The sequence below is a fragment of the Strix aluco genome, chromosome 3, assembly GCF_031877795.1.
Source record: "Strix aluco isolate bStrAlu1 chromosome 3, bStrAlu1.hap1, whole genome shotgun sequence".
In the NCBI taxonomy this organism is placed as follows: domain Eukaryota; kingdom Metazoa; phylum Chordata; class Aves; order Strigiformes; family Strigidae; genus Strix; species Strix aluco.
In genome coordinates, this window is record NC_133933.1 from 80,264,642 (window position 1) to 80,290,241 (window position 25,600).

At 36.2% G+C, this 25,600-nt stretch overlaps 1 protein-coding gene across 1 annotated transcript in view; it reads right to left on the reverse strand.

Moving 5' to 3' along the window:
* SLC16A10 (solute carrier family 16 member 10) overlaps positions 1-25,600 on the reverse strand; it is a 77,817-nt gene that overhangs the window by 5,904 nt on the left and 46,313 nt on the right. Inside the window, exons 3-5 of the mRNA XM_074819323.1 lie at positions 24,446-24,884; positions 3,544-3,687; positions 645-873 (exon numbers count right to left, since the gene is read on the reverse strand). Of these exons, the coding sequence (XP_074675424.1) occupies positions 645-873; positions 3,544-3,687; positions 24,446-24,884 (812 nt within the window). The remainder of the gene's footprint in view (positions 1-644; positions 874-3,543; positions 3,688-24,445; positions 24,885-25,600) is intronic.

Here is a 25,600-nt window from a genome sequence, read left to right on the forward strand (position 1 = left end):
CTTTATAGTGCTGCATAGTTCAGTTACGTCTTACTGAGCTTCCTATCTTTCAGTAGCGCTCACAAGACCTTAGGGTAAATTACGATTGAAAATCATCAGTGGTAAGGATTATAGCTTACGCTATTTCCACGTCCCAAAAGAACTTCCAAATTTCATCTTCAAAATCTGTACTTTGTCTGACAGTCTCCCATCAAAAAATGAAAAAAGCCAGTGTTCCTACTTGTAAGAAGCAATTAAAGTGACTAGAGCTTTTATCCTCACAATTGTTTTTGTATGAGCAAATTTTGGAGTACAATTAATTTTCAGACTTTAGTTTTTGAGTCCTCCTGTAACAATCAACATATAGGCTGTCACCTCAACAGCCTGGAAAATGTCAGGTCCTCAATCCAACTGGAAACCTATCTTTCTTCTGAGGAATGTTTCACATCTGTGTAACTTAATAAAAAAGACTGAAGCAAACTTTAAAGAGTACAGTAAATTAATAACCTATGAGCAGCAGTTATGTGCGCCATATATTCTGGAGCACATACCAAGAAAGCTTCCAATGTAAGTGCACTCCATATGATGTAGGAACAGAAAATATGGCCAAAAGGTCGTGCAACCACAGAAGCATATTTACAGCTACAGACCATGTCTATACTTACCTGCAATGGGTGGACCAGCTGTCATAGGTATTGACATGAGTCCTAGGAGAAATCCTATGGCCTGGGAGACATCCTGAGCCCCAACAAGCTCAAAGGCAATAGGAGCCATAATACAAATGAAGCACCCATCAAACAGGCCCATGAAGAGACAGACGGCAATGAGACCCCCAAAGATATGGCACAGTGGAATCATCATAGACATCAGGCCAATAAAGAAGAATGAGGCCACCTAAATACGACCAAAGAAAAAAATATAAGAAAATGGTGCATCAAATCAGCAAAGATTAAGGGAACAAATGAGCTTTCTTGCATTTGTAGTGAATTAAATTTTCTGTCTCTACTTCAAAATAAATATAAGCAGTCTCCATGGATTGCCACCATCAGAAGTTACATACCAAGATAAAGACAAACACGTATAACTGTCATGCCATGCAATCAAAGAAATTCCACTACCCATTTCACAAGTTTTCAAAATGCATCTGTAATCAACTATCCTGCAGTGATTATGTAAGGTCATTTCTCATGCACCAACACTTTTTGAAAAGTTACTCTCTGCTCTTTTCACAAATGAAAGTCACAAAAATATCAATAGTTTAATATAGCTGAAACACTATAATTAGACTCCTCACTGTTGTAATTTAAGTAAAAATATCACTATTATGAGTGATTACTTCAGGGTGTTTATATTCAGAGATGGTATTTGAAAGCCTCGTTTCATTTTTTCCACATAAAGCTATCTTGCTGTATTCCTGTAGGCATCCATACTTACAAAGATTTTATATTATAATCTTAATCTAAGATTATTATTTGTTTGTTGTAAATTAAAGGAATAAAACTCTGTCTTCCAGCAAGACAAAGCAGAATTAAAAAGAAAATAAAAAAGGTAAGAGTTTTTTTTACTTGTGCATCATCCACATGTCAGCATAGGAAACCAATGTCCCAGCTAACCGCACAAACGTTTTCCAAACAAGACATATGCATTATGCATTTGTCACTTGTAGACCATTAAAGAAAAAAAAGGTTACTTAAAAACTACTAGACATCACATTTTTTTGACAGGTAAGTGACATCAAATCAATTACTTCATTAGGAAAAGTCTTTAAGCAGACAGCTACATGAAACAATTTTCAGGACAGCATAACAATTCTTTTAGGTAATGTACTTTATTTAGCATACTAAAGAAAAACTGTTGTGAAGCATCTTAAGTATGGTATAGGAATAGAAACAATGAAAAACTGGGCTTCTTACAGGAACTTAAGGATAGAGGTGAAGAAATCATCAGTTCTGTGTATTCCAATACAAAAGATACAAATATTGAGATGAGTTTATATCTAAGTAGTAATGTGGTTAGCTGTAGACAAACTCTAAACAAGATATTGTTGACCAGATTCTTTGTATTATCATACCATGGTAAAAGTGGCACTAAAACCTGAATCACTAAAATTTGTATCCAGAAGAGACAAAATGCATCATCCTGTTCCTAAAGAGAATTTATAAAGCAAAATCCAGCAAAACAGGTCTGTAAGAAAGAATGCAAAAACAGAAAGATGATGGAACTTGCTGGGTAGAAGTCTTGTAAGTTGTTCAATTATGAGACAGTAAAGTTCTAAGAGAAAAGAGATTTCATTAGCATTAGTCAAAATTAATTTTTAAATAATTTTTGCATGAGATAGGACGATAGTATGAACTGTTGGGCAATCTAGAATAATACTTGAGGTGAATATTCACTTTTCCTCAAAAATGCTCCTTTGAAACAGGAGAGCTGAAGGTGCTGGGGTATGGCTTAGCAAAAGTTAATGTTTTCCTTCTTAAAATTAGGTGAAGCCAACAGTACTCAGAAGCATCCTAGTTCATGCCCTAAACAAGAGTCCATCATTTTCAGTTCTAGCTATTCAAGGCAAAGAATAAAAACGCTTGTAGCTTTACCGCAAGTTTGGTATTTCTGCTTTGTAAATCATGTGTAACATCTCAATGCTGCCTTTTCATTTTTTATCTTAATATTCATATTTCCTGAAAGTGTAACAACAGGTATCAATGCAAATGAATGAGATACAGTCCCAATCTCTATCATCAGGGAATCTAAATGTATCTAACTATGGCAACAAATACTCCCATCTTCAGAAAGGTTTTTCCTAAGAATTGTTTTCAATAATGTAGTACAGATAATAGCCATTAGATGTCTCCCTTGTTACTCATTTTAAAACAATAAAACAAGAACAGCCAGTGGTTGATAACACTCAAGTTATTAACTAAAGCTTTTCCAAAAATCTACACTAACATTGCTACTGTCTCAAAAAAAAAAAATTGGTTTTAGGTGTGGAGGGGGAAAAAAGTGTATATCCTCCTTCATCCAGAAGCTTCAGCATTTCTGGAAGCTGTGACCCTTCAATTCAGCAAAATCTCCTCAACTAAGCACTACTTATATTCCCATGGCTTTACCAGTGTACACTATGAACAGAATATACGTGACATCAAATTATCACATATCAAAGTTAAAGAGATCCAAAATCCTTAATGGAGGAACATAGAAAAAAAATTAATTTTTCTGCAACCATCATGAAATCATGGGATAAAACAAGAAAAGTAGAATCTAGAGAATCCCCAAGGGTTTTCTCACTCACATGCTAATGATTAGTAATTTCTTTCATTCCCAGCTGAAAACAGCCAGCAGGTAGTAGACATGTTTCCTTAGCATTAAAAAGAGAAAAAAACAATCAGACATTTGTGAACTTTGCACCAAAGGCTCCTAGTATCAAAAAACATATATAAAGTTTTCTAGAGTTTTGAAATTTCTCAAATTTGAATCTCCAATCAGCTAATTCTGCTTACTTAATAGTACTTCAACCAAAGCCTTCAGAATATTGTTTGTATATTCCTTCAGCATGGTGTGAAGACATACCTGTAAATAAACTTTTCTTGCACCAGGAATATAATCTGCAACTCTGCCAAAGATTAATCTGCCAACTCCTGAAGTAATGCCCAGACACAGCAGAAGCACTTCTTCTGGCACGCTGTCACCAAATCTGTCTTTTACATGCTTCATCTGTTTAAAAGAGGGTGGAGAAAATAAACTGGCTTTAGAGTGAAAAAGAATATAAACTTTAGGAAACTTGAGTTAAATAGAAATAATCTGTGAATCTCAGACTTACAAATATGGCTACAAATGGTCAACTAACTTACTCTGCTTTTACAGATTTTAGAAAAAGTTTTGCACTGGCTTACCAGTATTAAGTGCAATACAATAAAACCAATCTGAAACATGTTGTTGCTTTATTCACAATTAAGGAACTTAAGCCAAGAAAACAAGAGTGCGTCTAATACCAAGAAATTTTAAGAGAATCTATAAGTGTTCTCCCCAACCACATTTAATTTACTAGTTATAGATTTAACATAGCACAGAATTCACAAGGGCTGTGTAGAACTGGTTGCTTCACCAGCTGGGGCATACTTTCAGGTCTGAAGGTTGATTAATGAGTGTCACCGCAGTGCTGTTCTGTGCATTAAGACAGATAAATGTTCTCAAACTTTTAACATAGCTCAAGGACAGGAGCGAGAAGTAGAGGGGCAGAGAGTTGGAGGCCAGACAGTGCAAGTAGGAGGGGCCCTCCAGACTGCCTCATCCTGACCTCCACGATCACCATCACATCCAGGGGCAAGGAGGAAGAGAAGCAGGAACCACCTGCAGTGCCACACAGAACAGCAAACACTTCTAGGAGAGGGTGCAGCTACAGCACAGCAATAAAAGGGGCAGACTGGAAGAATGATTTATCAGCCACTTCAACATAAAGGAGTAAAGCAACTGACTGACAGCCCTCACAGCAGGTCATCAACTACAATGGGATGAACTACCACTAGCAGTAATTTTAACCTTTCAAGTCACATTTTAGAAAAAATTTTTTAAAAAAATCACAAGACTGGCTTGATGGATTTCGATTTTTTATATTCTTCCTCATTCTGCAGTGGGTTTTGTTGGTTTGTGGAGTTAAATGGTTAATGGTTAAATCGACCATGAAGACCATAAATTACCCATAAGAAAGGATTTTGCACAATCACTTTTCGAAACACGCTTGGCAATACCAAATATGCCAAAGCGGGCATGAGAAGATGTAGAAATCATTTACATAGACCTGAAATCCCTTGTGCTCATAACTAGTTCCGGACAAGAAACTCTAAAGACTCAGGTGTGAAGAAGCAAACAGAAGAAACCGATTTTAAGTAAATGTGTAGTGAAAACAAATATTTGAGGGACAAGGTGACCACAGGCTAACAGGCCTGGATAGCAAAAGCTGCACACCAATTTTTGTTATTAATTCTGATATCAAACTAGAGAACCCTTAATTTCCTATCTATAAAATGGGAAAGTTCTGTTTTAGTAAATACTCCTAGAGCAAAATAGTCAAGATTCTTTCCTGGCCAGAGTGTTAATACACAAGCAGAGCCTCTTTTTCCAACATAAACAGGATTTGCTGAGTGATGGTGATTTTCTTAAGTATAAAATCAGTTGGGTTTTGCTTACATGTGATGGAAAGTCTACTAAATTTAATATTAATTTGTCCAATATGATTTATTTTGTCAGAAATGAAAAAATAAAGGTTAGTGGTTTTGTTTTGTTTTTAAAGAATAACTTCTAACTTCAATTGAAAACAGATGCTTGTTCTTTCCATTTCTTGAGTTTATTTTGTTCTGTGCTTTTTAAAATACATTTGGGAACAGAATCTGATGAAATTTTTCAGCTGGAATGATATTTAAACATGAAAGATAAGTTGCTCTATTTATTCCCTTTCTGTCAAAGGTGAGAAGAAGAAAAGCTGACAGTTTTCCTACCCCTACCCTTATGTGCCTGTCAACACCTGCTGGCCCAGCCGAGGAGAGAAGCCAAGGTATTTTCTGTCATTCTTGCCACCTGTTCCACTTCCATGTTTCTGCAGCCTCCAGCTTGTTTAATTAGCAGACCTGATTCATACACTCCCCAGAGGCTTTTCAAGAGGTAAGATAAAGCTCTACATCTAGATAACTATTAACCTTGCCATCTGCAACTGAGTAACTGGATTTCTCAAAGCTGCACTCTGAGGGCAAAATGCCATCCTCTTTAATTTATGGGGGGAAATATTGGATTCAAACAACTCCTTAAGTAGGAAAATAACTGCTACTCATCTTGATCTTAAAATATCTAAAGTAGTTTTTTTTTTGTTTTTTTTTTTTTTTTTTTTTAAAGTTTTCACTCCTCTTAAGCACATCATAACCTTGAAGAGAGCTGCCAACTAGATGCAAGGAGAAACTTTTTCCCCAGGAGGGCAGTAGGCAGTGGCACAAGCTGCCCGGAGAGCTTGTTCGGTCTCCTTCCTTGGAGGTTTTTTCCAGACCCAAGTGCACAAAGCCCTGAGCAACCCTGTCTGATCTCAGAGCTGACCCTCTGATCCTTAACAGCATATTCAATCTTCAGTGATACAGTCACTAAGTAAGCTACAACAGCAGTATTAACTGAATATCTGAAAATACAGTGATTCAGGATTAATTCAGTACTGTAAGTGCTAACTCATTATGGACTTAGAGACATTTCTTGTAACTATAGGTTAAATATATTTATTTATGATGAAGTAACAAAAAAGAGATTCAGATTTCCACAGATTTTTAGCTGATAGAACTACTCAAAAATCCCATGATAGGCAATTACTTGTGAACCTTCTCAGGCAGCATCTCATGCATTAACACTCTTGTCACTGCAGAACTATACAGGCTGTAATTATGTGACACTCTGGGCATTATCTACAGCAGTCAAATGGGGACCCAGGCACATCAAAAGAATTTCCCTATGGGTTTTACCTGTTCTCAGTAATGTAGCTAGCTCCTCATTCATTAGAGCTGTGTGCATCCTGAATTGCAGGTCTGATTTTTTTTCCAAACAGAGAAGAGGCCTGTAATTTTGCCTGAGCCAACTAATACAAAATTTCCCAACTAGAATTGCTGCTTCACTATTTCAAAATAAGTTATCTTTGTACAATCCAATTTTCCAACTCAAGACATAGACAGTGGACAATATAACTGAATGCATACCTGGCACCAGCATTCTACCTTATACCCTTGCTCTCTATTATTAGGGTAATGCATACAAACACAGATCTTACTGCCCAAATTCTCATTACCGTTAGCATAAGACTAGAAGAAATTAGCCACTTGGTAGTGGCTGGAATGCTTTCAGATATACTGTTTGAGCTAACCTCTCTCTATCCCAGATTTTGCCAAGATCTTCTATTCAATGCACACATATTTCAGCTATATTCATGCACTGAATCAAAGACAGAACAATCTGAGCATAGCTGTAGTTCCTTTTTCCAAACAAGAGAACCTGAATCTGAAAGAAGTGGTAATGAACTAGTAAGAAACAATTCTTTCTCTGTCAACTGCTTTCTTCCTGCATATATTCCATTTTGGGACTTCCCAAAGTTGTAAAGCTTTAGCAGGCTAAATTCAGTGCAATCTCTTTCTCACTGAAAGAGGTGGCCAACAGCAACATACAACATAGAAAAGTTTGAGCACATGAAAATCAGCATTGTCTTTAGTTCTGATGCAAGTCCTGATTTCTGACACTTTCATTCAGAGCCAGTGTAAGGATAAAATGAAATATATACAGAGCACTGCTAGTACCCTTCATAAATTGGAGATATTATTCATAGCTGCTCCAAATTAACAGTTTCCTGAAAGAGCTGAGAGGGGGGTTCTTTTGCTTTTGATTTTCTTTCCCTGACAGGAAAAGAAAAAGGATAGCCTGTACAAACTCACTCTTCGTGCTTTCCAGAAATGTACAAGTCCTATAGAAATCCAGGCAAAACTGTGATTCCTTGGAACACAAAGTGGTGAGCCATGCCTGTAAGTAACAAAGATGAAGCTTTGCATGAGGTGTCAGATGAGTCTAAAACATAACCTTACAGGCAAAAACTATGATCAGAGACTATGAATCCATCATAGTGCTCATGGTATGGAATCTGCCCTGAGGTATAATCATTTGTAATATCCAGAACTGTTTTAATAATATTGTTTTTTCAGTACTAATTAGCCTTCTTAGTCATGCAGCAATTTTCAATCCAGACACCCAAAATATTTCTAGACTTGTATAATCTATGAGACTTAGCCATCAACCTAGGCATGGCAATACATCCATAACCTATTGATTCAACTATTACTACCATGGCTTTCAAAAACCCATTCAGTATTATTAGAAGACATGATGGCCTTGTCATTCCATCACTCAAGGTTTGGGTTTTTTACCACTGTAAGTGAAAAAAAGGCAAAAGACAAAAAAAACGAAGTGTATGTCCAAGTAAGGGTATTAGCAACTGACGGGACACAACTGGAGTGGGTATATGTAGAAAGATTATACTGGTGCTCATCATCAAGACTACAATTAGATCCTCAGAAAAAGCTTAGGTTTATTTCACACACATCTCCTGAGAAAAGAACAACAGCCTTACTAACTATGTACAGATCTTTCTGGACTGTTGGTGCCATCACACAGCAGCCTTCCTTCAATGAACAAGTCAACCACATGCCTAAACAAGCTGATTCCTTCAAGGGCCTAGAGAGCAATGCTAACTGGTGCTTTGACAAAGATCTGTCAACAACTTTGTAGTGAACTGTCCTGGAAGATTGAAAGTTTCAGTATGTTCTGAAAAACAGAGCATAAAGTAACTCTGGACAAGTCACTGTTTATTCTCTAATATAAGAACTCACCACAAAATGGGGATATGGGGGCGGGGGGAAGAATCAGAGAAAGAAACTTGGTTGCCAGAGAACTGTATGATACTAGGAACAGGGAAGATCATTTAATGCAAATACTTTTCTGGTTCAGACTCCAAAGAAACTTTTACTGAGTCCAAAACTAGCAAATGAACCAGCAGCTCCCAACTCCTGAACATCTACTGAAATGATGATGATCATCATGTTAAGAGACGCAAAATAGCATCACTAATACCTAATGCAGATCCATTTTTAAGGGAGTGCCATCATCCTGAGATGGCTACAATAGCATTTTTTAGAAATGTCTTCACATGACAAAAATATGCATATATACATCTTCAAGATAATTCCAGTTTACATACTTGCCACAACAATAATACCTCTTTCTATTTCTGGTCAATTTAATCTACATAACGAACAAGGAGAGAATTAAAGAAACAAGGTGATTATTACAGGACAATCAGGAAATTTTCTATTGTTTCTTTAAGCAGATTAAACAGAATAATCCATACATCATAAGGATTCAGAACAAGTATAATCTGAATTTCCTAAATCTGAATTTCTTAAGTAAAACTGAACATAACAGTTAACTGTTAATCCTAACATAAAAAGGTTAAGAATTCAGATTAGATTAAGAAAAACTCAGGTTGACAATTACATAGTTAAAATTGTTTGGTTGGTTTTCTCCCCCAAAATAACTGGTCCTGAAGAAATTTGCCCTAAATAATAAAAAATAAAATCTTAAAGCTGTTAGCATTATCTTTAAGAGCATGTGAAAGATGAGTATGATCCCAGAGATCAAAACAGGCAACTGATAGCATAAAACTTAACTTGGAGAAACCAAGACAACAGTTGTTAACCAATAAACGGTTCTTCTACCTAAGAGTCACAAATGCTGATTGTTTTTAAAGTAATTAAACCTGTTCTCCGGTCTTGAGAGAGTAAATGCCAGTTGGTAGGCCTGAAAGACATTCAGGGAATAGTGCAAGAAAGCATGCTGGGGACTGAGAAAGACCTGAAGCATGGGGCACAACCCCTACTCTCCAGCACAAGACAGTCCATGACTTCTGCTCTTTCCCTCTTCCACTACACTTCATCTCTCGGGGTATTTTCAAGTCCTATCCTCCACTAATAGCTCCTGGAAGTGCCAACAGAAACTGGATCCCATTGGAGCCACAAGAGACAGCATTAAAAAATGGGCACAAGGATACTGGGAGGTTGATGTGGCTTGGGCAGCAGCAGCAAGACAGATAAGGCACACATGTACCTAGGGAAACTCACAGTGACTGAGAACAAGGATGAAGAATAAACCCAGGGGCGTGTAAGAACTGAAGTATTACATGCACATGAAGACTGAGAGTTAAATTGTCAAATAACTTACCCTTTTTAAGCATTTTTAAAATTGATTCTCATTTGTGACTACAATCCACAACTTAGTCTTAGTTCTCTCCATTCCTTGTGGCCCTAAAGCAGTTTCCTGTGCCTGTCTTACTCTCAAAACTCAACTAGCCACTATGTCCAAAGTTAGCTACTGTCAGCAAGTCCTAAAGAGTTCCAGGTCAATCGCATTAAATTGAATTTCCAGAATAACTGCAGAAAAAGGAAACAAAACCAGAAAGAACTATTCATAAACATCTAACAGGTAACATCATAAGCTAAGGATCAACATAGATTTATGAGGAAAAACAACCCTAATTTCTCTCTATTACATGGTAGGTAGCAAACCTTGACAACAGACGGAAGGACAGAGGTAACAAATCTTGACCTTGCCCAGTGTTTTGAAATTGTCTCAAACATAACAATTCTTATGAGCCAGTTTGGAATATATTACTTAAATGGAACAACTGTAAAGATGGATGTTCAAGTGCTTGAAAAAGCTATTATTAATTAGTGATTCATTGCAAAATTGAATATGCCAAAAAAGGCTCCATAAAAACCTGCCCAAACCTACCACTATTTAACATTTTCATTAATGATATGAACACTGAAATAGAGAATATACTTAATAAATATGCAAATTACATAAAATTGAGTATTGCAGGCACTGTAAAGAAAGACTCAAATTCAAAATTATCTTGGCAACCTGGCATCTCAGTCAATAGTGTGAAATAAATATGATTCATTTCCATAAAAGCATTATGAGGTAAATAATATTAAAAAAACACTACCTGCGGTAAAAATCAGATGCATTAATACAAGGTGGAATAATGATCTGGCAACAGCTCTTTAGAAAGGGAACTGAAAATTTAGCAGATTAAACTTCAGCATGTTCTAATAATGTCATCGTATTCCAAAAGTAATAGAACATATAAATTCATGACAGAATGTGACCTTCACATACTGCTCAGTACCAGTAAGGCCTCAGCTGAATTATTATGTCCTATTTTGGTCATTACTCATTATTAAAGACATGGACCATCTGTACAAAATCCAAAAGAAAGATCTGGCAATAAGCAGAAATTTGATAAGCATGACCTATGAAAAAAGATTTTAAAAAATAAATATTTAAAAAGGTCCTTTACCAAAGTCAGTCTGGACTCAAAAAATGGGTAAATTGGATAAAGTACTGGGATATCTCCAGTCTTATTTTCTAGGATTCATGAAGTGATTTGATGGATGTCTTAGTACAGTCACAAATACATACTTATTGAGTGTTATAACTGGAAAACTTTTTTTATCTCTAGCTTGGTAAAACTCTGCTGCACATTTGTTTAAAAGTAACCTTATGATTGAAGGAAGCAATTTCCTGACATCACCACTTACATTTTAAAAGCACAATGTAAGTAGTTCTTTTCAAATCATTGTGACATTTACTAATATGATAAAGTGTTATCAGGTTATAATTTATGTAATTAAAACTGAGCATATTATATGATATGGTATGATTAAGACATTATGAAATATCAAAACAACGGATTAAGATATCCTGTACAAATACCCAAAGTAACAAGAAAATACTTCACTAACTACTGATGATCAACATTGTATGTACTGGACTTATTAAAAAAACACTTTGGCTAATTGTTGTAAACAGAATTTAAGATGGATTTTCAAAGCAGCTAATAGAAGTGAAGCAACTAGAACCTCATATAGCGAGTTTATCCTCTTTATAATATTAAACTAAAACTCACAGTATGGATTAATTTTGTTTAGCATACATAAGTAAAATTTTAACACAGGTCTGCTGCTACACAGACAGTTTAGTCCTCCTCAACTTTAAAAAAATAAAAATACATCCACTGTACTATTCTGTCTAGTGAGGATGCTGCCTTGGCCTTGACTTCCAAACAAATAAGGTCAAACTTCATTAGCCTAGCTTAAAATTAAAAATAATAAAAGAATACTGAGAAGAGGAATATAACAGCATATGCTATTTGTCCAGAAATAAGTGCAAAGATATGCTAATAAAAGTGGGGGTTTTTAAACTAAGAACTGTTAGCAGTTATAGTTACTTCAGTTAAATACATAATTTCCTTCCTTATTTTTGCCTAAATTAGACATTGCTGGAAATATTACATGAATTTTATAGAAAGCATATATTTAGCTTTTGACAATTCAGTTCAGCAAGCTGAAGGTAAGCTTAGTTGACTATATGGGAGAACAAGTGAGACTAATGGTGTATTAACCAATTAAATGAAGTTTTAAGTGGAAAAAGGGAAGTGCTAACACCATTATAATACAACAAGCAAGTCCTTTATTAGAATATTGTGTTAGCTACAGCACTTACACGTCACAAAATCATGTCTTCTCACTGCTGAACTTAAGGTGTCTGCCTTAGCCAGCTAGTCTTCCTAACCGATACCAAAAAAAAAGATTCTTTGAGAGGCAGTTCAGAAGCCTGACCCTGATGCTCCAAATTGCTGTCTGGAGAAGCTTCTTATTTTTGGACCATTAAGGACTAGTCAGTCAAACTAAAGGTCTCCATTCAAGTCAAGTGAGGCGAGTACCCCTCAGCTTGAAATACATTTTAAAAGACAGCTATGAGACTGATTCAAGGTCTCTGGAATCTGCCATACTAAAAAATTTATCAGGAGAGAGCTCATGTTCTGTAACTACTCAGACAGGAAGATGACAAAGGCAAAGAGAAACGCTGGAAACTGGACTAAGATCAGAATGAAAATAAGTGTTTATTTGCATCAAAGTAATAAGCCAGGAAGCAAAAGCTTTTACAAAAGGACAGGTTTCCATTTTACAAAACAGTACTGTTACCTCAAGTAGATTTTTCACCTCACCACTAGAATTAGCAGTAAGATTATCAGACAAGATTGTACGACTCATTTGTGTGAAAAGAAAGCAGTTTATTACAGTATCACAAACATAAAGATTGTATTTCTTACCTATCTTGAAGAACAACAGAATAAGCAACTAACTTGATGAAGTTAAACAGGTTAGTAAAAAAGGGATTCATTCATCTACCTACATGTTACAATGCTACTGTCATCTAAGAGAGGTTTACTTCCTTACTCCAGAATCTGTGCTACTTTCATCAAGTCTCTCAGGCCCAGACTCATTAAACCATAGGACTTAGGTGAGTAACATCAAAACAGATTCTCAAACCTTATTCAGCTGCCACAGAATTCTGAGGGCATCCATAATACTTTGATATTAGAAATCTACTTGTGGACATGGTCATAATCACCTCAGCTTTCACAGAGCTGGGTGAAGTGCCTATCTCATTCTACCGGGAAACAGAAGAAAGCTCTCACAAGAGTCTGTTCTAGATGAAAGTCGCAAATACACTGCCAAGTATCTACCAGAGCAGGGCCCTGAGAAATTGAATCAAATAGTCATATTTTCATTCAAAACATAATAAAAATATTATAATGGTAGTCTCTCCTCCTCATACAGAGATATAGCCCATACTCAGGATACATACATTTATGTTCAGTTTTCTTTTCTGCCTGGAGCAATCCAAAACCACCTCTCCCTTTTCGTAGGAAATATTTTGCTCAGTACTAATGACAAATTTTAACTCAATCATCAGAAAAGAACCTGAAAAATAGCTCATAGCTTGAAAATTACTGGCAATCAAATGGAAAGAGCTAGGTTCCAGGATTTCCTCAGAGGAAAATTCAGAATACATGGAAAGAAATTCACAAGTCTGAACAGGATTTAAAAAGCAAACAGGGTTTCTATGCAGCTCTTCTCGGAGCAGAAACTGGACACAAAACCTGTCTGTATATGAGTGAAGACAGGTTCTTCACTTAATTTTGGTGATTAGTTTTCTTTACTCTGCATGAGGATAGCAGGAAAAAAACATCAACTGTGATCTCAAACTTCTGGGAACTTGTGGAGCTTGAAGAGTTTAGTTCAGGTCAAGATGTTTCAAGCATCCAAAGACAGGATGCTGAGTTGACCATCAAAATAGCATTTAAAAAAAAAAAAGAATATTTTACAGTTTAATCTGACTTTGAACTATATGCTTTGTTTGCTATTAGAATAGTCTGTATTATGCAAGAGTACATTAACTAGTGTTCTGTTAGGGACAGATACAAAGGAAATCATAATGTAACTCAGACCTTTCAATCTCCTAGTATTGCACAGACCTGAGTAAGACTGCTTTGTTTTTATCCTTCAACATCATCTTACTGTTTGTACCTGGGTACACCTGCTACCTAAAATATTTTTTTGTAAACTTTCATTTACATTTACTTCTAAAAAACCAGAAAGCGTTTGTTTTCTTCTTTTCAGTTTCTATTCTTTCTGTAGTTATGATTTTTATTCTTCTCCAGTACTTATTTGGAAAACAGTTTAAATATACTTTCATAACAATTACAAGTAGGAAATACTTTATTTCTTTTACCACCACCACCCCCCATGTCAAAAGTGGACAATCTAGCCAAGAATAAATACTGCCAGATCAACATTGAGGAATACTGGGAAAGAAATAGGCGCACAGGATAATTACAGAAGTGGATAAAGGGGGAAAATTTCACTAACCTGGGCAGTCAAACTGCAGCAGATGTTGAGATCTGAAGGGAGATAAATGTAAAGATTAGAAAAGCAAGTAAAGCATGGGGAGCCACTGAAGATTTGGGGTCTCAGAGATATCTGCTTAATAATTACATTGGACCTTCACAAAACCAGTGTCTTGTTAGTCTTCCATTGGAGACAGAGATATGGTAGATTAAGTGGATGAGAAAGGTAGTAGTGCTAAAACTGACAGCTATACCTACAGTTTTATTTTTTTTAGATTATCTACAGTATAGAGAAATATCTGACAGTTATCTGTTAGTACTAGACATAATTTAAAAGATACTATCCTATTATTACAAAACAGACTAACAGCAGATTCTGGAAAATAAAAGACGTAGTAGACTTCAGACAAATGACTGATGTAGAAGATCTGAAGAAATGAACAGGTTTCTTGAACAGCGGCCCATAAAAGCAAGTGAGTGTAGTGATGGAGGCTGATTTTTTTTCCAGTTTGAGTAAAAAAATCCAGACATACCAATTAGATATTAAACATTATTTTACACAACATTTTAAAAGTAGCAAATTTATGGCATAATACAAGTGGTTCACAAAACAGAGACAGTACTTACCTTACAAGAACTGAATTTGTTCAAGATGTGCTATGTGTACGCACTTTAGTGTGGATATACATGTGTTTTATATGCTTAAGTTCAGAGATTTTTGGTTACTAGAGTCCATGCAGTATACACCATACTTTTCATCATGCTTTGCACTCAGACATAAAGGACAGCATTTATATCTCTGGTTCTATTTGCCTCCACTGTGGAATCCAGGGACACAGGACTTAAAAGGGAGGAGAGGTGCAGGATTAGGACTGTACACACAGAATACACAACCTGAAGAGCTTCACTTATTACAAGTTATGTAACACCCTTCCTCCTTGAGCAGATGCATGTTCCACTGCAGAGAACACAAAGCAACTTCCACTGTCTGTGCGGAGATGACCACTCTAGCAAGGACAGCAACTGAAACACTGGTTTCTCAAATGAGGAGTCTAATCTAGAGATGTCACACCTGACAATATTTAGGAAACACAACATCAGCAGGGGAGGCTTGAAGAGTTACAAAATTATTTGTAAGCAATGTTATGGATGATGACTAGGGTCTTGTTGGGCAGAACATCAACTACTGCAGTGAGATTCATCCTGACTATCCTATAGCTTGTCCTGATATGGCAGCTCAGATCTGCTTGGAGACTCTTGGGTGGTTTCTATACCCTTTGTATTTTCCAGTATAATTCTTCTTAATGACCCAAAGCTTTTGCTTGGGGAGGGTGCAGTTTACAAGTGGAAAATGGCTATTTTTCTGAATGGGCAGAATAGACTGTTTTGTCCTGAATAAATAAGGAAGTATGGATAATAATAAATAAGGAAGTATGTATGGAAGTGAATACACTTTTCAAAGTACACAGCAAGAATTTCAGATAAGTTCCTAGAAAAACTGTGGCTGCAGAGGATCTCATGAGAGCTTGGGTCATCGTTTCTCCAAGTTGATTGCACAGGAAGATCGTAGAACATGTGCCAATAAAAACTGTGTAAAGGTTCAAACATTGAATTTGCACAGCAGAATCTGATCTCTTATTAAGAGCAACAAGGCACATCACTGATAACAGAGTGAGAAATGGGTAGAGACAAGTCAAAATAGCTGGCTGGTAAAGAACAGGGCTGAAGGACAAATCACCCTGGTTCAATATAAGAAGGCAGTCCAAGGTGATAAAACACTTGTAGAATAGTTAAGTCACATGAAGGCAAGGATCTTGCACTACAGAGGAGAAGGGGGGGGGGGGGCAGGGAATCAAATCTGGCAACAAAAATCTGCATCATCTATGATCCAAATCAGCAAGTCCTCCTGTTCATTATGTTGTTTCTAAAGTGAAAAAGATGAGTTTGCTTAACTAAAGAACAGGAACAAAATGGATGTTCCAGCAAAAGATAGGAAGTATAGACCAGTAGAAAGCACTATCTTTTTTGCCTGAGGACAGACTATGTGGACACAGCACTAGACTCAGCAACTTCAAAGTAACAAACACAGAAGATCTGCAGACAGACTAAGCCACACAGAAGACAGACTAATATTCATCTGAGCTGTCTGGTTTTGTGACGCAGCCTAGAAAATGAGTTTGTTTATATGCATTAAAAAGTTCTTACAACAAGTACTTTACAGAGATTCCAACCATCTCCATGACACTCCCAGGAATAAAAATGTGTCTTGTTAGGATGGTGAAGATTCTGAACACAATTTAGCTGGCATCTGAGAAGCAGACTGCCTAAATGATTTAACTTTTAGGTGCCCATCATCTGTTCTGACAAGATATATCTGAAACACATTGCTTTAAAGCTTCTATATACAGCAGAAGGACCATGACATTTCTCTCTGATAACAGAAAATTGCAGTACTGCCCATAGCTATCTTTAAGGCCAGAGATTGTCTAGGGAAAAGATTCATGAGTTCTGAAAAGGCAGTGACAGATACAGTGCTCTCAATTTAAACTAAAACCAGCAAGCTTCCCTCAGTGAACTAGTTGCCATGGATGTCAAAAGGAGGTCCCCCACAGACACTTACTAAACTCTTCTAGAATTTCAAGAAGACAGAAACATATATATAAAAATTACCTGCCTGTGGAACAGGCCAACCTTCAACAGCCCATATGTGATCACAGATGTAGCCTGGCTTGTAGCACAACGTACATTTTCACTCTGTGTTTTGATCTGCAAGCCTGAACAGGCTCTAGAACTTACTGCAAGAGAGGTATGCCCTTGCAAATGTGGAAACCAAAGAGGCCACCATAACCTTCATTATGCCAAGGGAAAAGGTTTGACTTCCAAGGGTTTAAAAACCCTATTGAACTCTTTGATCAGGTCTCCAAATATTTCACCACTAAATATTTTCTGTAGAGAAGATCTGTCTGTATTAGTCAGCTGCCTCAAAAGACCTCAGTTAAAATCCTCAAAACTGTCAATAATTTACATGACAAGGGCCCTGGTATTGTTAATGGTTTTGACCTAACACAAGCTAAGGAACTTCACACATGTGGTAATGTAATGAATATGTTGAATTCTGAAAGTTAAGACATAAGAGCCAATCTCTCAGTTACATTTAACTTCAGTTTGCAGACGAACAGGTTACCCCATACCTATTCTTTCTTGGAAATGAAAGTGAGTAATTTCCTATTTCCCAGGAAACCTCCTATTGTAAGAGATATCATTGGAAGGACAGCTAAAAGACTATGGGAGGTAATGAATAGGAAACCAACTGAACTGAAAGGATTATCCAGGTGAAACAGAGCCCAAGATGACTCTGTATGCTGTGCAATGCCCACCCAAATGCTCAAAATGGGCCAAATGGTTTCCAAAGGAAACAGAGCAAAGTACTCAATCTGTCACAGTTTGTAGACAGAGCAGAGCAGGGGATTAGTGACCTGGTAAAAACATTTGTTATCACTGGTGCTTCTTCCCAGCCATTCTTAAGATCCATAAGAAGAGAAGACAGCTAAACTGATTTCCTTCATGCAACATATAATACCATGGGGAAACAAGGAATCTCCTCTGAATTCTTCCAAACAGAGCGTATGCCTAGTTTTCATACAGCAAAGCACAGCACCACGGAGGACAAACACTATGGTACATTTTCATTTCCCAGTGAAAAACAGCTACACGGTATCCACTGCTGTCAAACAGACTTATTTAGAGGCTAAACCTTCACTTCATTGTTACAAAGTTTCCCCAAGAATCTGAAAAGACAATTTACCAGCTGAGCCATCAAATCTCATGTTTTCAAACAAGATGCCAGCAGAGACTGAGAGTCTGTACCTAACAATGGTCTTGGGGCTGCTATAACTTTCCGGAATACCTTTTAGCTGGCCAGCTGCTTGGAAGCCTCTTTACTCCTCATGTAAGATACATTTTCTTTTCCAATACAGTTGATGAAAATCTTAGAACAGAGTCCAAGATGTTGGTTTCTCAGTGGCAGTTTCTAGAATCTGAGGCAGTATCTACCTATTTTTTCCAAGCATTAAGTCTCAAGATCCAGTTGAACCTATTCCTGGCACATGCAGATTCACAGAAGCAAGGAGACACTGAATCTTCAGTATCCATCTATGGAGGAGAATAAATCCAGTATTTAAATCTGTCTCCCAAGACAGATTCTCCCAAGGAAGTTGTTGGAAAAAATGGACAGGCATGCACCATTTTTTCATATCTTAAACACGAAGCACACAGACACAGAATACATGCACTCTACATAGCTACTGCTAACCAAAAATCTCTACATATGCAAGTATGTACCCATCATGGAATATGAACATGGATAAGCATCAAAAGGACAAGTCAGATTTACACAGTAAATTAAGAAAGAGGAAGCAAAGCAGGATGAGAAAGATTGAAATCTATTTTTCCTGAGCTATTCCGAAGTTAAGAGTACAGTCAGTGTTATGGTAACTTTCACATTGCTTGTCAATTATTTAGTATCTTCATATACAAGCCTATAACCATAATCAAACAATAAACATCATTTTCAAATAGAACTAGCCATTCTTTAAGAGTATGTATTTTCATTATGAAAAAAGATTTAGACTTAGAAAGGTACATTTTATCAATACACATTTTTAATGCATTGTCTACCATCTAGTTGCTTTTTTAAAAGTAAAACATGTAATAAATATTTGCACTGTTTTGTTTAACTACTCAGTTGTTCAGTTTTTCATCCTGCAAGATGGCAAGCACTATAAATAAGACAGGACCTATCATTAGAGAGAGGCATTTAATAAAAGTAAATGCTAAACCAAACCATGTCTTTGCTTGAAACTGAATTAATGGAAATACTGTAAATGTCCCAAGACAAATTACTATGGGACTGGAACATTGCACTAGAAGTGTTATGATAATATTCGCAGTCCTACCAGTATTCCTCACAGTGGCTGAATATTGCTATATCAAAACATAACACAATACTGGGCCCCTTTTTTTGTAAATGTGTCATAATTAATATAGTCCTAAACTCAAACTGAACCTTAGTAGTGACCTTAGTCACTGCTTAGAAAAAGACTAAAGCAGTGTCAACATTCATTTTAAGCAGTATTTCTTTTCATCATGCTAAATAAAGCCCAAAAAGAAACAGTATATCTTTTAAACTACCTAACATGTGACCTTATATCAAATTTTAACAGAATTAACCTAACAAGCTCATAAGAATTAAGGATGTATGATCCTGATTAAGTACATACTTTTTTTAAAGGGCAAGAGACAATAGCACTAAACACTTAACATTAGACTGTGATTCCTGAAAAACAGAAGCTCTCTGTTTATTAGCAGAGCAAGCACAGGACAAGTGGCACAGAGGCTAGGTATGCTTTTTTTGAAATATATTTAATCATTTCCTTGTGAGATAGTCCTTATTAAAAACAATTTGAAAAGAGTGTTTTGCATTAATCTGACAGATTTCTGTTGTGAATTCACAATTTAAACCTGAATAGACTAAACCAGTTTTTTATTTGGCTATTTGCCTATTTTAGAGAAACATCAAAAATTAAACACTCAATCACTGCAATTTAGACTGGTTTTAAAATTGAGAGGAATAACAACCATTTGATTCAGTAATCATATGAATTATCAGTTTGTTCTTCAATCTGAATTAATGCTAAATGTATATAACAAAATTAAGTCAAAACCTATTTATAATATTTCTCCCAACCCAATTCCCCAAAATCACATGGAATGGAACACCTGCTAATGGAATTTGACACCAATTAAACTGGGATAAGAAAAGCTCTCCCTTTTTGGTTCTCCCCTGCAAGAGCCAAAAGGAATATGATACTTCTTTCGCATGCAGCTGATATCTACCAGTCAGGGAATGGTAATTCTTGCCAGCTCCTTGGTATGAATCCTATCTAACATGCCATATAATTAATTTGTTGATTTGTTTATTTTTAGTTAGAGCCTAGTTCATGAGCAGGTTATTTTCTCTGGTTTTTACTGTTATCTAGCAAATACGGTGCAGATGGTTAAAATTGCAAAGACCTGGATAATTCCATTATTCCAAAGCCCAAAACGAGCTTTATTTCTTTCTTGCTACAAGTTTCACAACACGCATCCTCCTTTTCGGTATGCTTCAGAAAACATAAGAGACACAAACAGAAATCAGGGCTGGCCTCAGAAGCACTCAAGAGACCTTGCCTGGGACCTTAGGAGCTCCTCTGCTGTGCCAAGCCAGCAGACAACAGCTGATGTGCAGTGACTAGACCACACCAAGTCTGCAACCTCCAGCTACCAGGGACCTGAGTGATGAGACACGACGACCCCAACCAGTAGGGCCTGTGGCACCCGTGTTTCATCACACAGTCAAGAGCCCCTGACACTCTGGCAGAAACTGCCTTTCTGGGTGGGAAAAATAGGACTTGCTAAGTACAGGAACCAGGTCTGAGGGCTAAGGGAAGAGCTGTAGGGATGAGGCTCCCTGTATAATTGTTTTTTCTTAGGGCACTTGCAACCAGCATCCCACTCTAGCAGTCTGACTATTGTCAGCCAACCCTAATGGTGGGAAAATTTAAAGAGTTTTAGCATAACAAAAGCTGTCACTTGGACAAGTATCATATCCATTGTCCAGTATTGCTACAATTTTAAAAATGCAGTAAACAATGGAAAAATAGTAACTTTCATTTTCAAAAGCTGAGGAAAATAATCACTGGTTTGGTAGATGTACCAGCAAAAAGTTATTTGTTCTTATAGCCTTTGACTTATCTGGAGGTACATAAAATGTGGATTTCTACCAAAAGCACACAAAACGAGGATAAAAAAAGTCCAGAGCTATCTATTGGAGTTGAAGTATCTGTGTTAAAGGACAGAATCCACACTGTTCCTTCATAAACACTGATAAACAAAGATACTCACTTTCTCAAATACAGATTCAGAGATTTTCTAAGGTTTTAAATAGTCCCCCTCATTGCCCACCAGCAATAAATGCTATGGTTCTTCACTTATTCATGTTTTCATAAAAATAAATACCTCTTTCAATTCCCTTCTTTTTGAATGATTAAATTTGAGTTAGAGGGATGAGTGTTGGCTTAGTTCTAAAAGCAGACCTAAATTCTTGAATGAGCTTAGGTTTATGTAGAAATAGTTACAGAAACGGTGGGTTTAGCTGCAAGAACACATCATTCTTTAAGTCCCAATGAACAAGTTTACTGTTAGTCCTACGACTGCATCCTCCAACCCAGCAATTTGAACTTCTGGTTTCTGTTACAAAGATTTCTGCTACTGAGGATACATCCATCCTTGGCAATCACATACAAAATAATTCTAAAATAATCTTAAATAGGTGACCTGCAGGTATTAAACTCTTTTCATCCTGATCACTTATCCAAGACTGAAGGTTAGAAAAATCTTATTACATCCTGGAAGTGGAAATACTGTCATTTATGAAACTCAAGTTTTAATTTTCCATTTCAACATCAGTAAAGCTAGGGATTATTTTATCAAAATATTTGTATGTCAAGCTTTCTGAAAGATTAGTGAGCATTTACACAGTACTTAATGGACCATATACATAAGCAAACAGAATTCTGACACTGATGGTACCTACGTAGCTTCTTTACCAGTAATAAACACACAAAATTCTATTCCAATTCATACTGTATCTTACCATCCCTATCATACTCACTGATCAAAGTTTAGTTTCAGCTTTAAATATTTCAGAGTATGGTCAAGAGTCCTGGGTACATAACACAAGTTTAGTACCTCAATCCTCCAAGGATTCTTTGTGTATATTGAAAGGTACCTAAATTAAATTTTAGATAGAAATCTGAGTTATAACTGATCTGATGTTTTAGAAGATTAAAGAAAACAAAAATCAAGCTATTTTCCATTTAATAATGCTATATGCAAAGCCAAGAATGAAAACTAAGCTTATTGTTTAGAATTGTTTTAAATAAAAGTGGGAGCTTACTATACATTGTTTAACAAGATTTTCCTCTGGTTTACAGGACAACAGGAGAATTCTACAGTAAAATTGAGTATTTAGAGACAAATAAATTAAAACAAAAAGTTGTAGGTTTCAGGAGGGAGTTTTGATAATAAAACTTATCAGTGAAGAGTTCCTAAGAGCTGGTGAAGCTTCCCCTCTCAAGTGGCATACAAAGCAAACTGACTACCATTGAAGATCTTATCTTATAAATAGTTAAGCTTCATGGTTCTTCTGAAACTTGGGTGGAAAAAAAGTTGGAATTTAATTCTCTTAGTATAATTTTGAGGTAATCTTTAAAATATTGGATTCTAACTGTACTTTGGAATAGTTTTATAGTGTTATCAAACATTATATTAGAAACAGCCTTGATCAAGTTGTTTTCCTGTACTGGAGCTGTATTTTGCAATCAGAATTTGTGCCAATCTGATGGGGGGAGGGGAGAGAAGCACTCAACAGGAGTGAAAGTACACTATGAAAAGAAAAATTATAAAATATAAAAAAAGAGGGTTGTCCTCTACAAGTCAGTCAGCAGCTTTAGTCCAACCTAGAAACAAGCAGCATTCACACAAGCATCTTGGTAGAAAATTACAAGCTTTTTGTTAAATGTATTTTAGAGGTTCTATGTGACTGCTTGTATAGCTTTGTTCTTCAGTTCTCTGCAAGCGTTAACAGTTATTTACGATCTATCCAATAGCTTTCTCTGCACTACTGCTCTTCTGCTCCTCTGAACGCTTATGTCAAAAAATCTCTACAAAACTTACGGGAAAATAGCGTAAGATGTCATAATAGCTTAGTCATCCGATTACATAGTCCTTTGAAATAGTCTAATTCCAAGTGTTATGGAATAACATCTACATGATTAAAATTTAAGTAACAAGATCTAGCCATGAATAAAAGTCAGTTTACAACTGCTCAAAAAAACCCCAAGTCCCCAGCCTAAGGTAATTTTTAAAATAAATATCTGATGCAGAGTCAGCAATCTAACCAATGTATTACCAGAAAGCAGTGACACCACTGACTATATTACATACAAACCCATTGGTTTTTAAGGAGTTGAAGATTTCTGACAGAATTCAAGACATTTATTATCATTAAACTTATTCTATCATGGATGAATAACAAATATTAATACGATTCTTCTGTTTTTATAGTGGGTACTAGTCCTACTAGCCCCTCCCTGCTCTCTATCAAGTACTCTTGAATATGAAGATGTGTAGTGGTTTAAATAGAGCATCCCATTGCAGTTTGCAGGCTTTTTTCCCCTTTCCCTTTTAAGCCTTTTTGTTTGCACCACTTCAGTTTAGACAGCACCACCAGGAAGCCATGTAAAAACAATTCACCATTTAAGTAGGCTGTGCAATGAGTGCCAGCCAGATACATTTCATGCAATGCATCAAAAATTATTAGATCAAGGGACTACAGGAAAAAAAAAAAATCTGCTAGGGAAACAAATTAACTTTAGTACATGTATAAGAAATGGCTGATTGATAGCTTCCCCATCATCAGAAGCTAAAGCTCTACCATTTACTGCAGACAGCAATAAAAACCAGCTGAATTGGCAGCTAGAAGCACCGGATAACAGGATCAGTTACATTAGTGCTGTAGTGGTTAACTACTAAAGTTTGAGACACAGAAAAATGCAAGTATTTTGCTTTTAGTAAACCTGGAGAATGGTCAATAAAATATACCCTAAAAATGCACATTTTAACAAACATAACTCAAAGGAACAAAAATTAGAAGTTTTCCCCATTTTAAGTTATTTATTCATCCCATTATTCCTCTGAAATGCACAAGTATCATTGGCGATATATGCAGCTGAGCACCAGAATAAAGAATTCTCTTTGGAATAGTACAGAATAGTTTTCAAATGTCTCTTTTCACGGTTAAAGTATTTTAAACCTTAGACTGAGAACAAGGAACTAAAATTTTAAACTGGTTCAACTAATAGTTTCGATTAGAGCCCTCTTTTAATCACAGACAACATCAAAATTAATTTTGTGTTGCTCCCCAACACAACTTACACTTTAAATTTTGCTTCCTATCACCAATGGTTTTCTTATTTCTTTTGTCCATAACACAAAGGGAAGTAGCTGTAGCTTTACATATATCATATGTAGGAAGAAACATACACTTACCAAGTGAACATAAGGCACAAAGTATCCAAAAAGTGCAGCTGGGATCCCAAAAGCCCAGATTCTGTAACTGACAACTTTGAAAACGGAGAAATTGCAAATCTTTTTTTCAGGAGGAAATCTGAACTTTCCCTTCTTTCCTCCCTCCTTGTCTTTGGCGTTGGGAACAAGGGGTTTGTATGTAAAGCCAGCCAGGAACAGAATAAACATAAGGATGCACAGGACCCGCAAGGTGTTGTACAGTCCAACAGAATCAATCAAAACTCTCAAGAGGAAGGGCAGTGACACGGTGAACAAGCTGCTGCCTGCAGTGACAATGCCATTCACTAGTCCGAGGCGTTTCTTGAAATAGTGCCCAAGAATGACCAAGGATGGCTGGTATGCAAATGAGCAGCCACAAGCAAATAAGATTCCGTAGGTGAAATATAGAGGTTCAATGGTGCTATATCAAAAGAAAAGAGGAAAAAACAATCATCAGTGTTTTGTACAACACTGTATGCAAGACAGCCTTTCAATGAATTGACATATTTACAGAAGTGAGTTAAGAGTTTGTATTTACTTATAGTTGAAATACACTGTGTCAGTTTAATTCAGCAGTTAGTCTATTTTCTTCCACTGAAAATTTCATAAAATTCACTGAACAGGTAAAAAAGCAAAATTATACGAGTATAATGACATCAAATAGTCTGACTAAAAGAAAGTTTTAAAAATCATCGTCAGGATGAACTAGCTAAATGTAAGTTCAACCATTGCTGGGGTTTTTGTTTTCTCTTTTCCAAATAAAATTATATTGTTTTGATTTACACATTTCTTCACTGTGCTAGCAGTTCAAACGTAATACTGAACAGTCCTTATGAACCCAGAAAAATCAAGTATTCACATAGCTATTATGAAAACATAATAGCAAAAGTAGTAAACATCATTGATAATGAAGAGTAAAACAAAAATACTGTTATGTTTTGGTAATATATTATTAGCAAATGATAGAAATTTAGGTATTAATTTTTTTAGACAAATAATCCCCTTTTTATTAAGTATTCTAAATTCAGTGTTTTGATCCAGATATTGGATATGCCAAGAAAGAAACAGGAAAAAACCTTAATAAGGAATGAAACATTTCAGCTCATATTAAGGAGAATCTTCATCACAAGGTTCTCC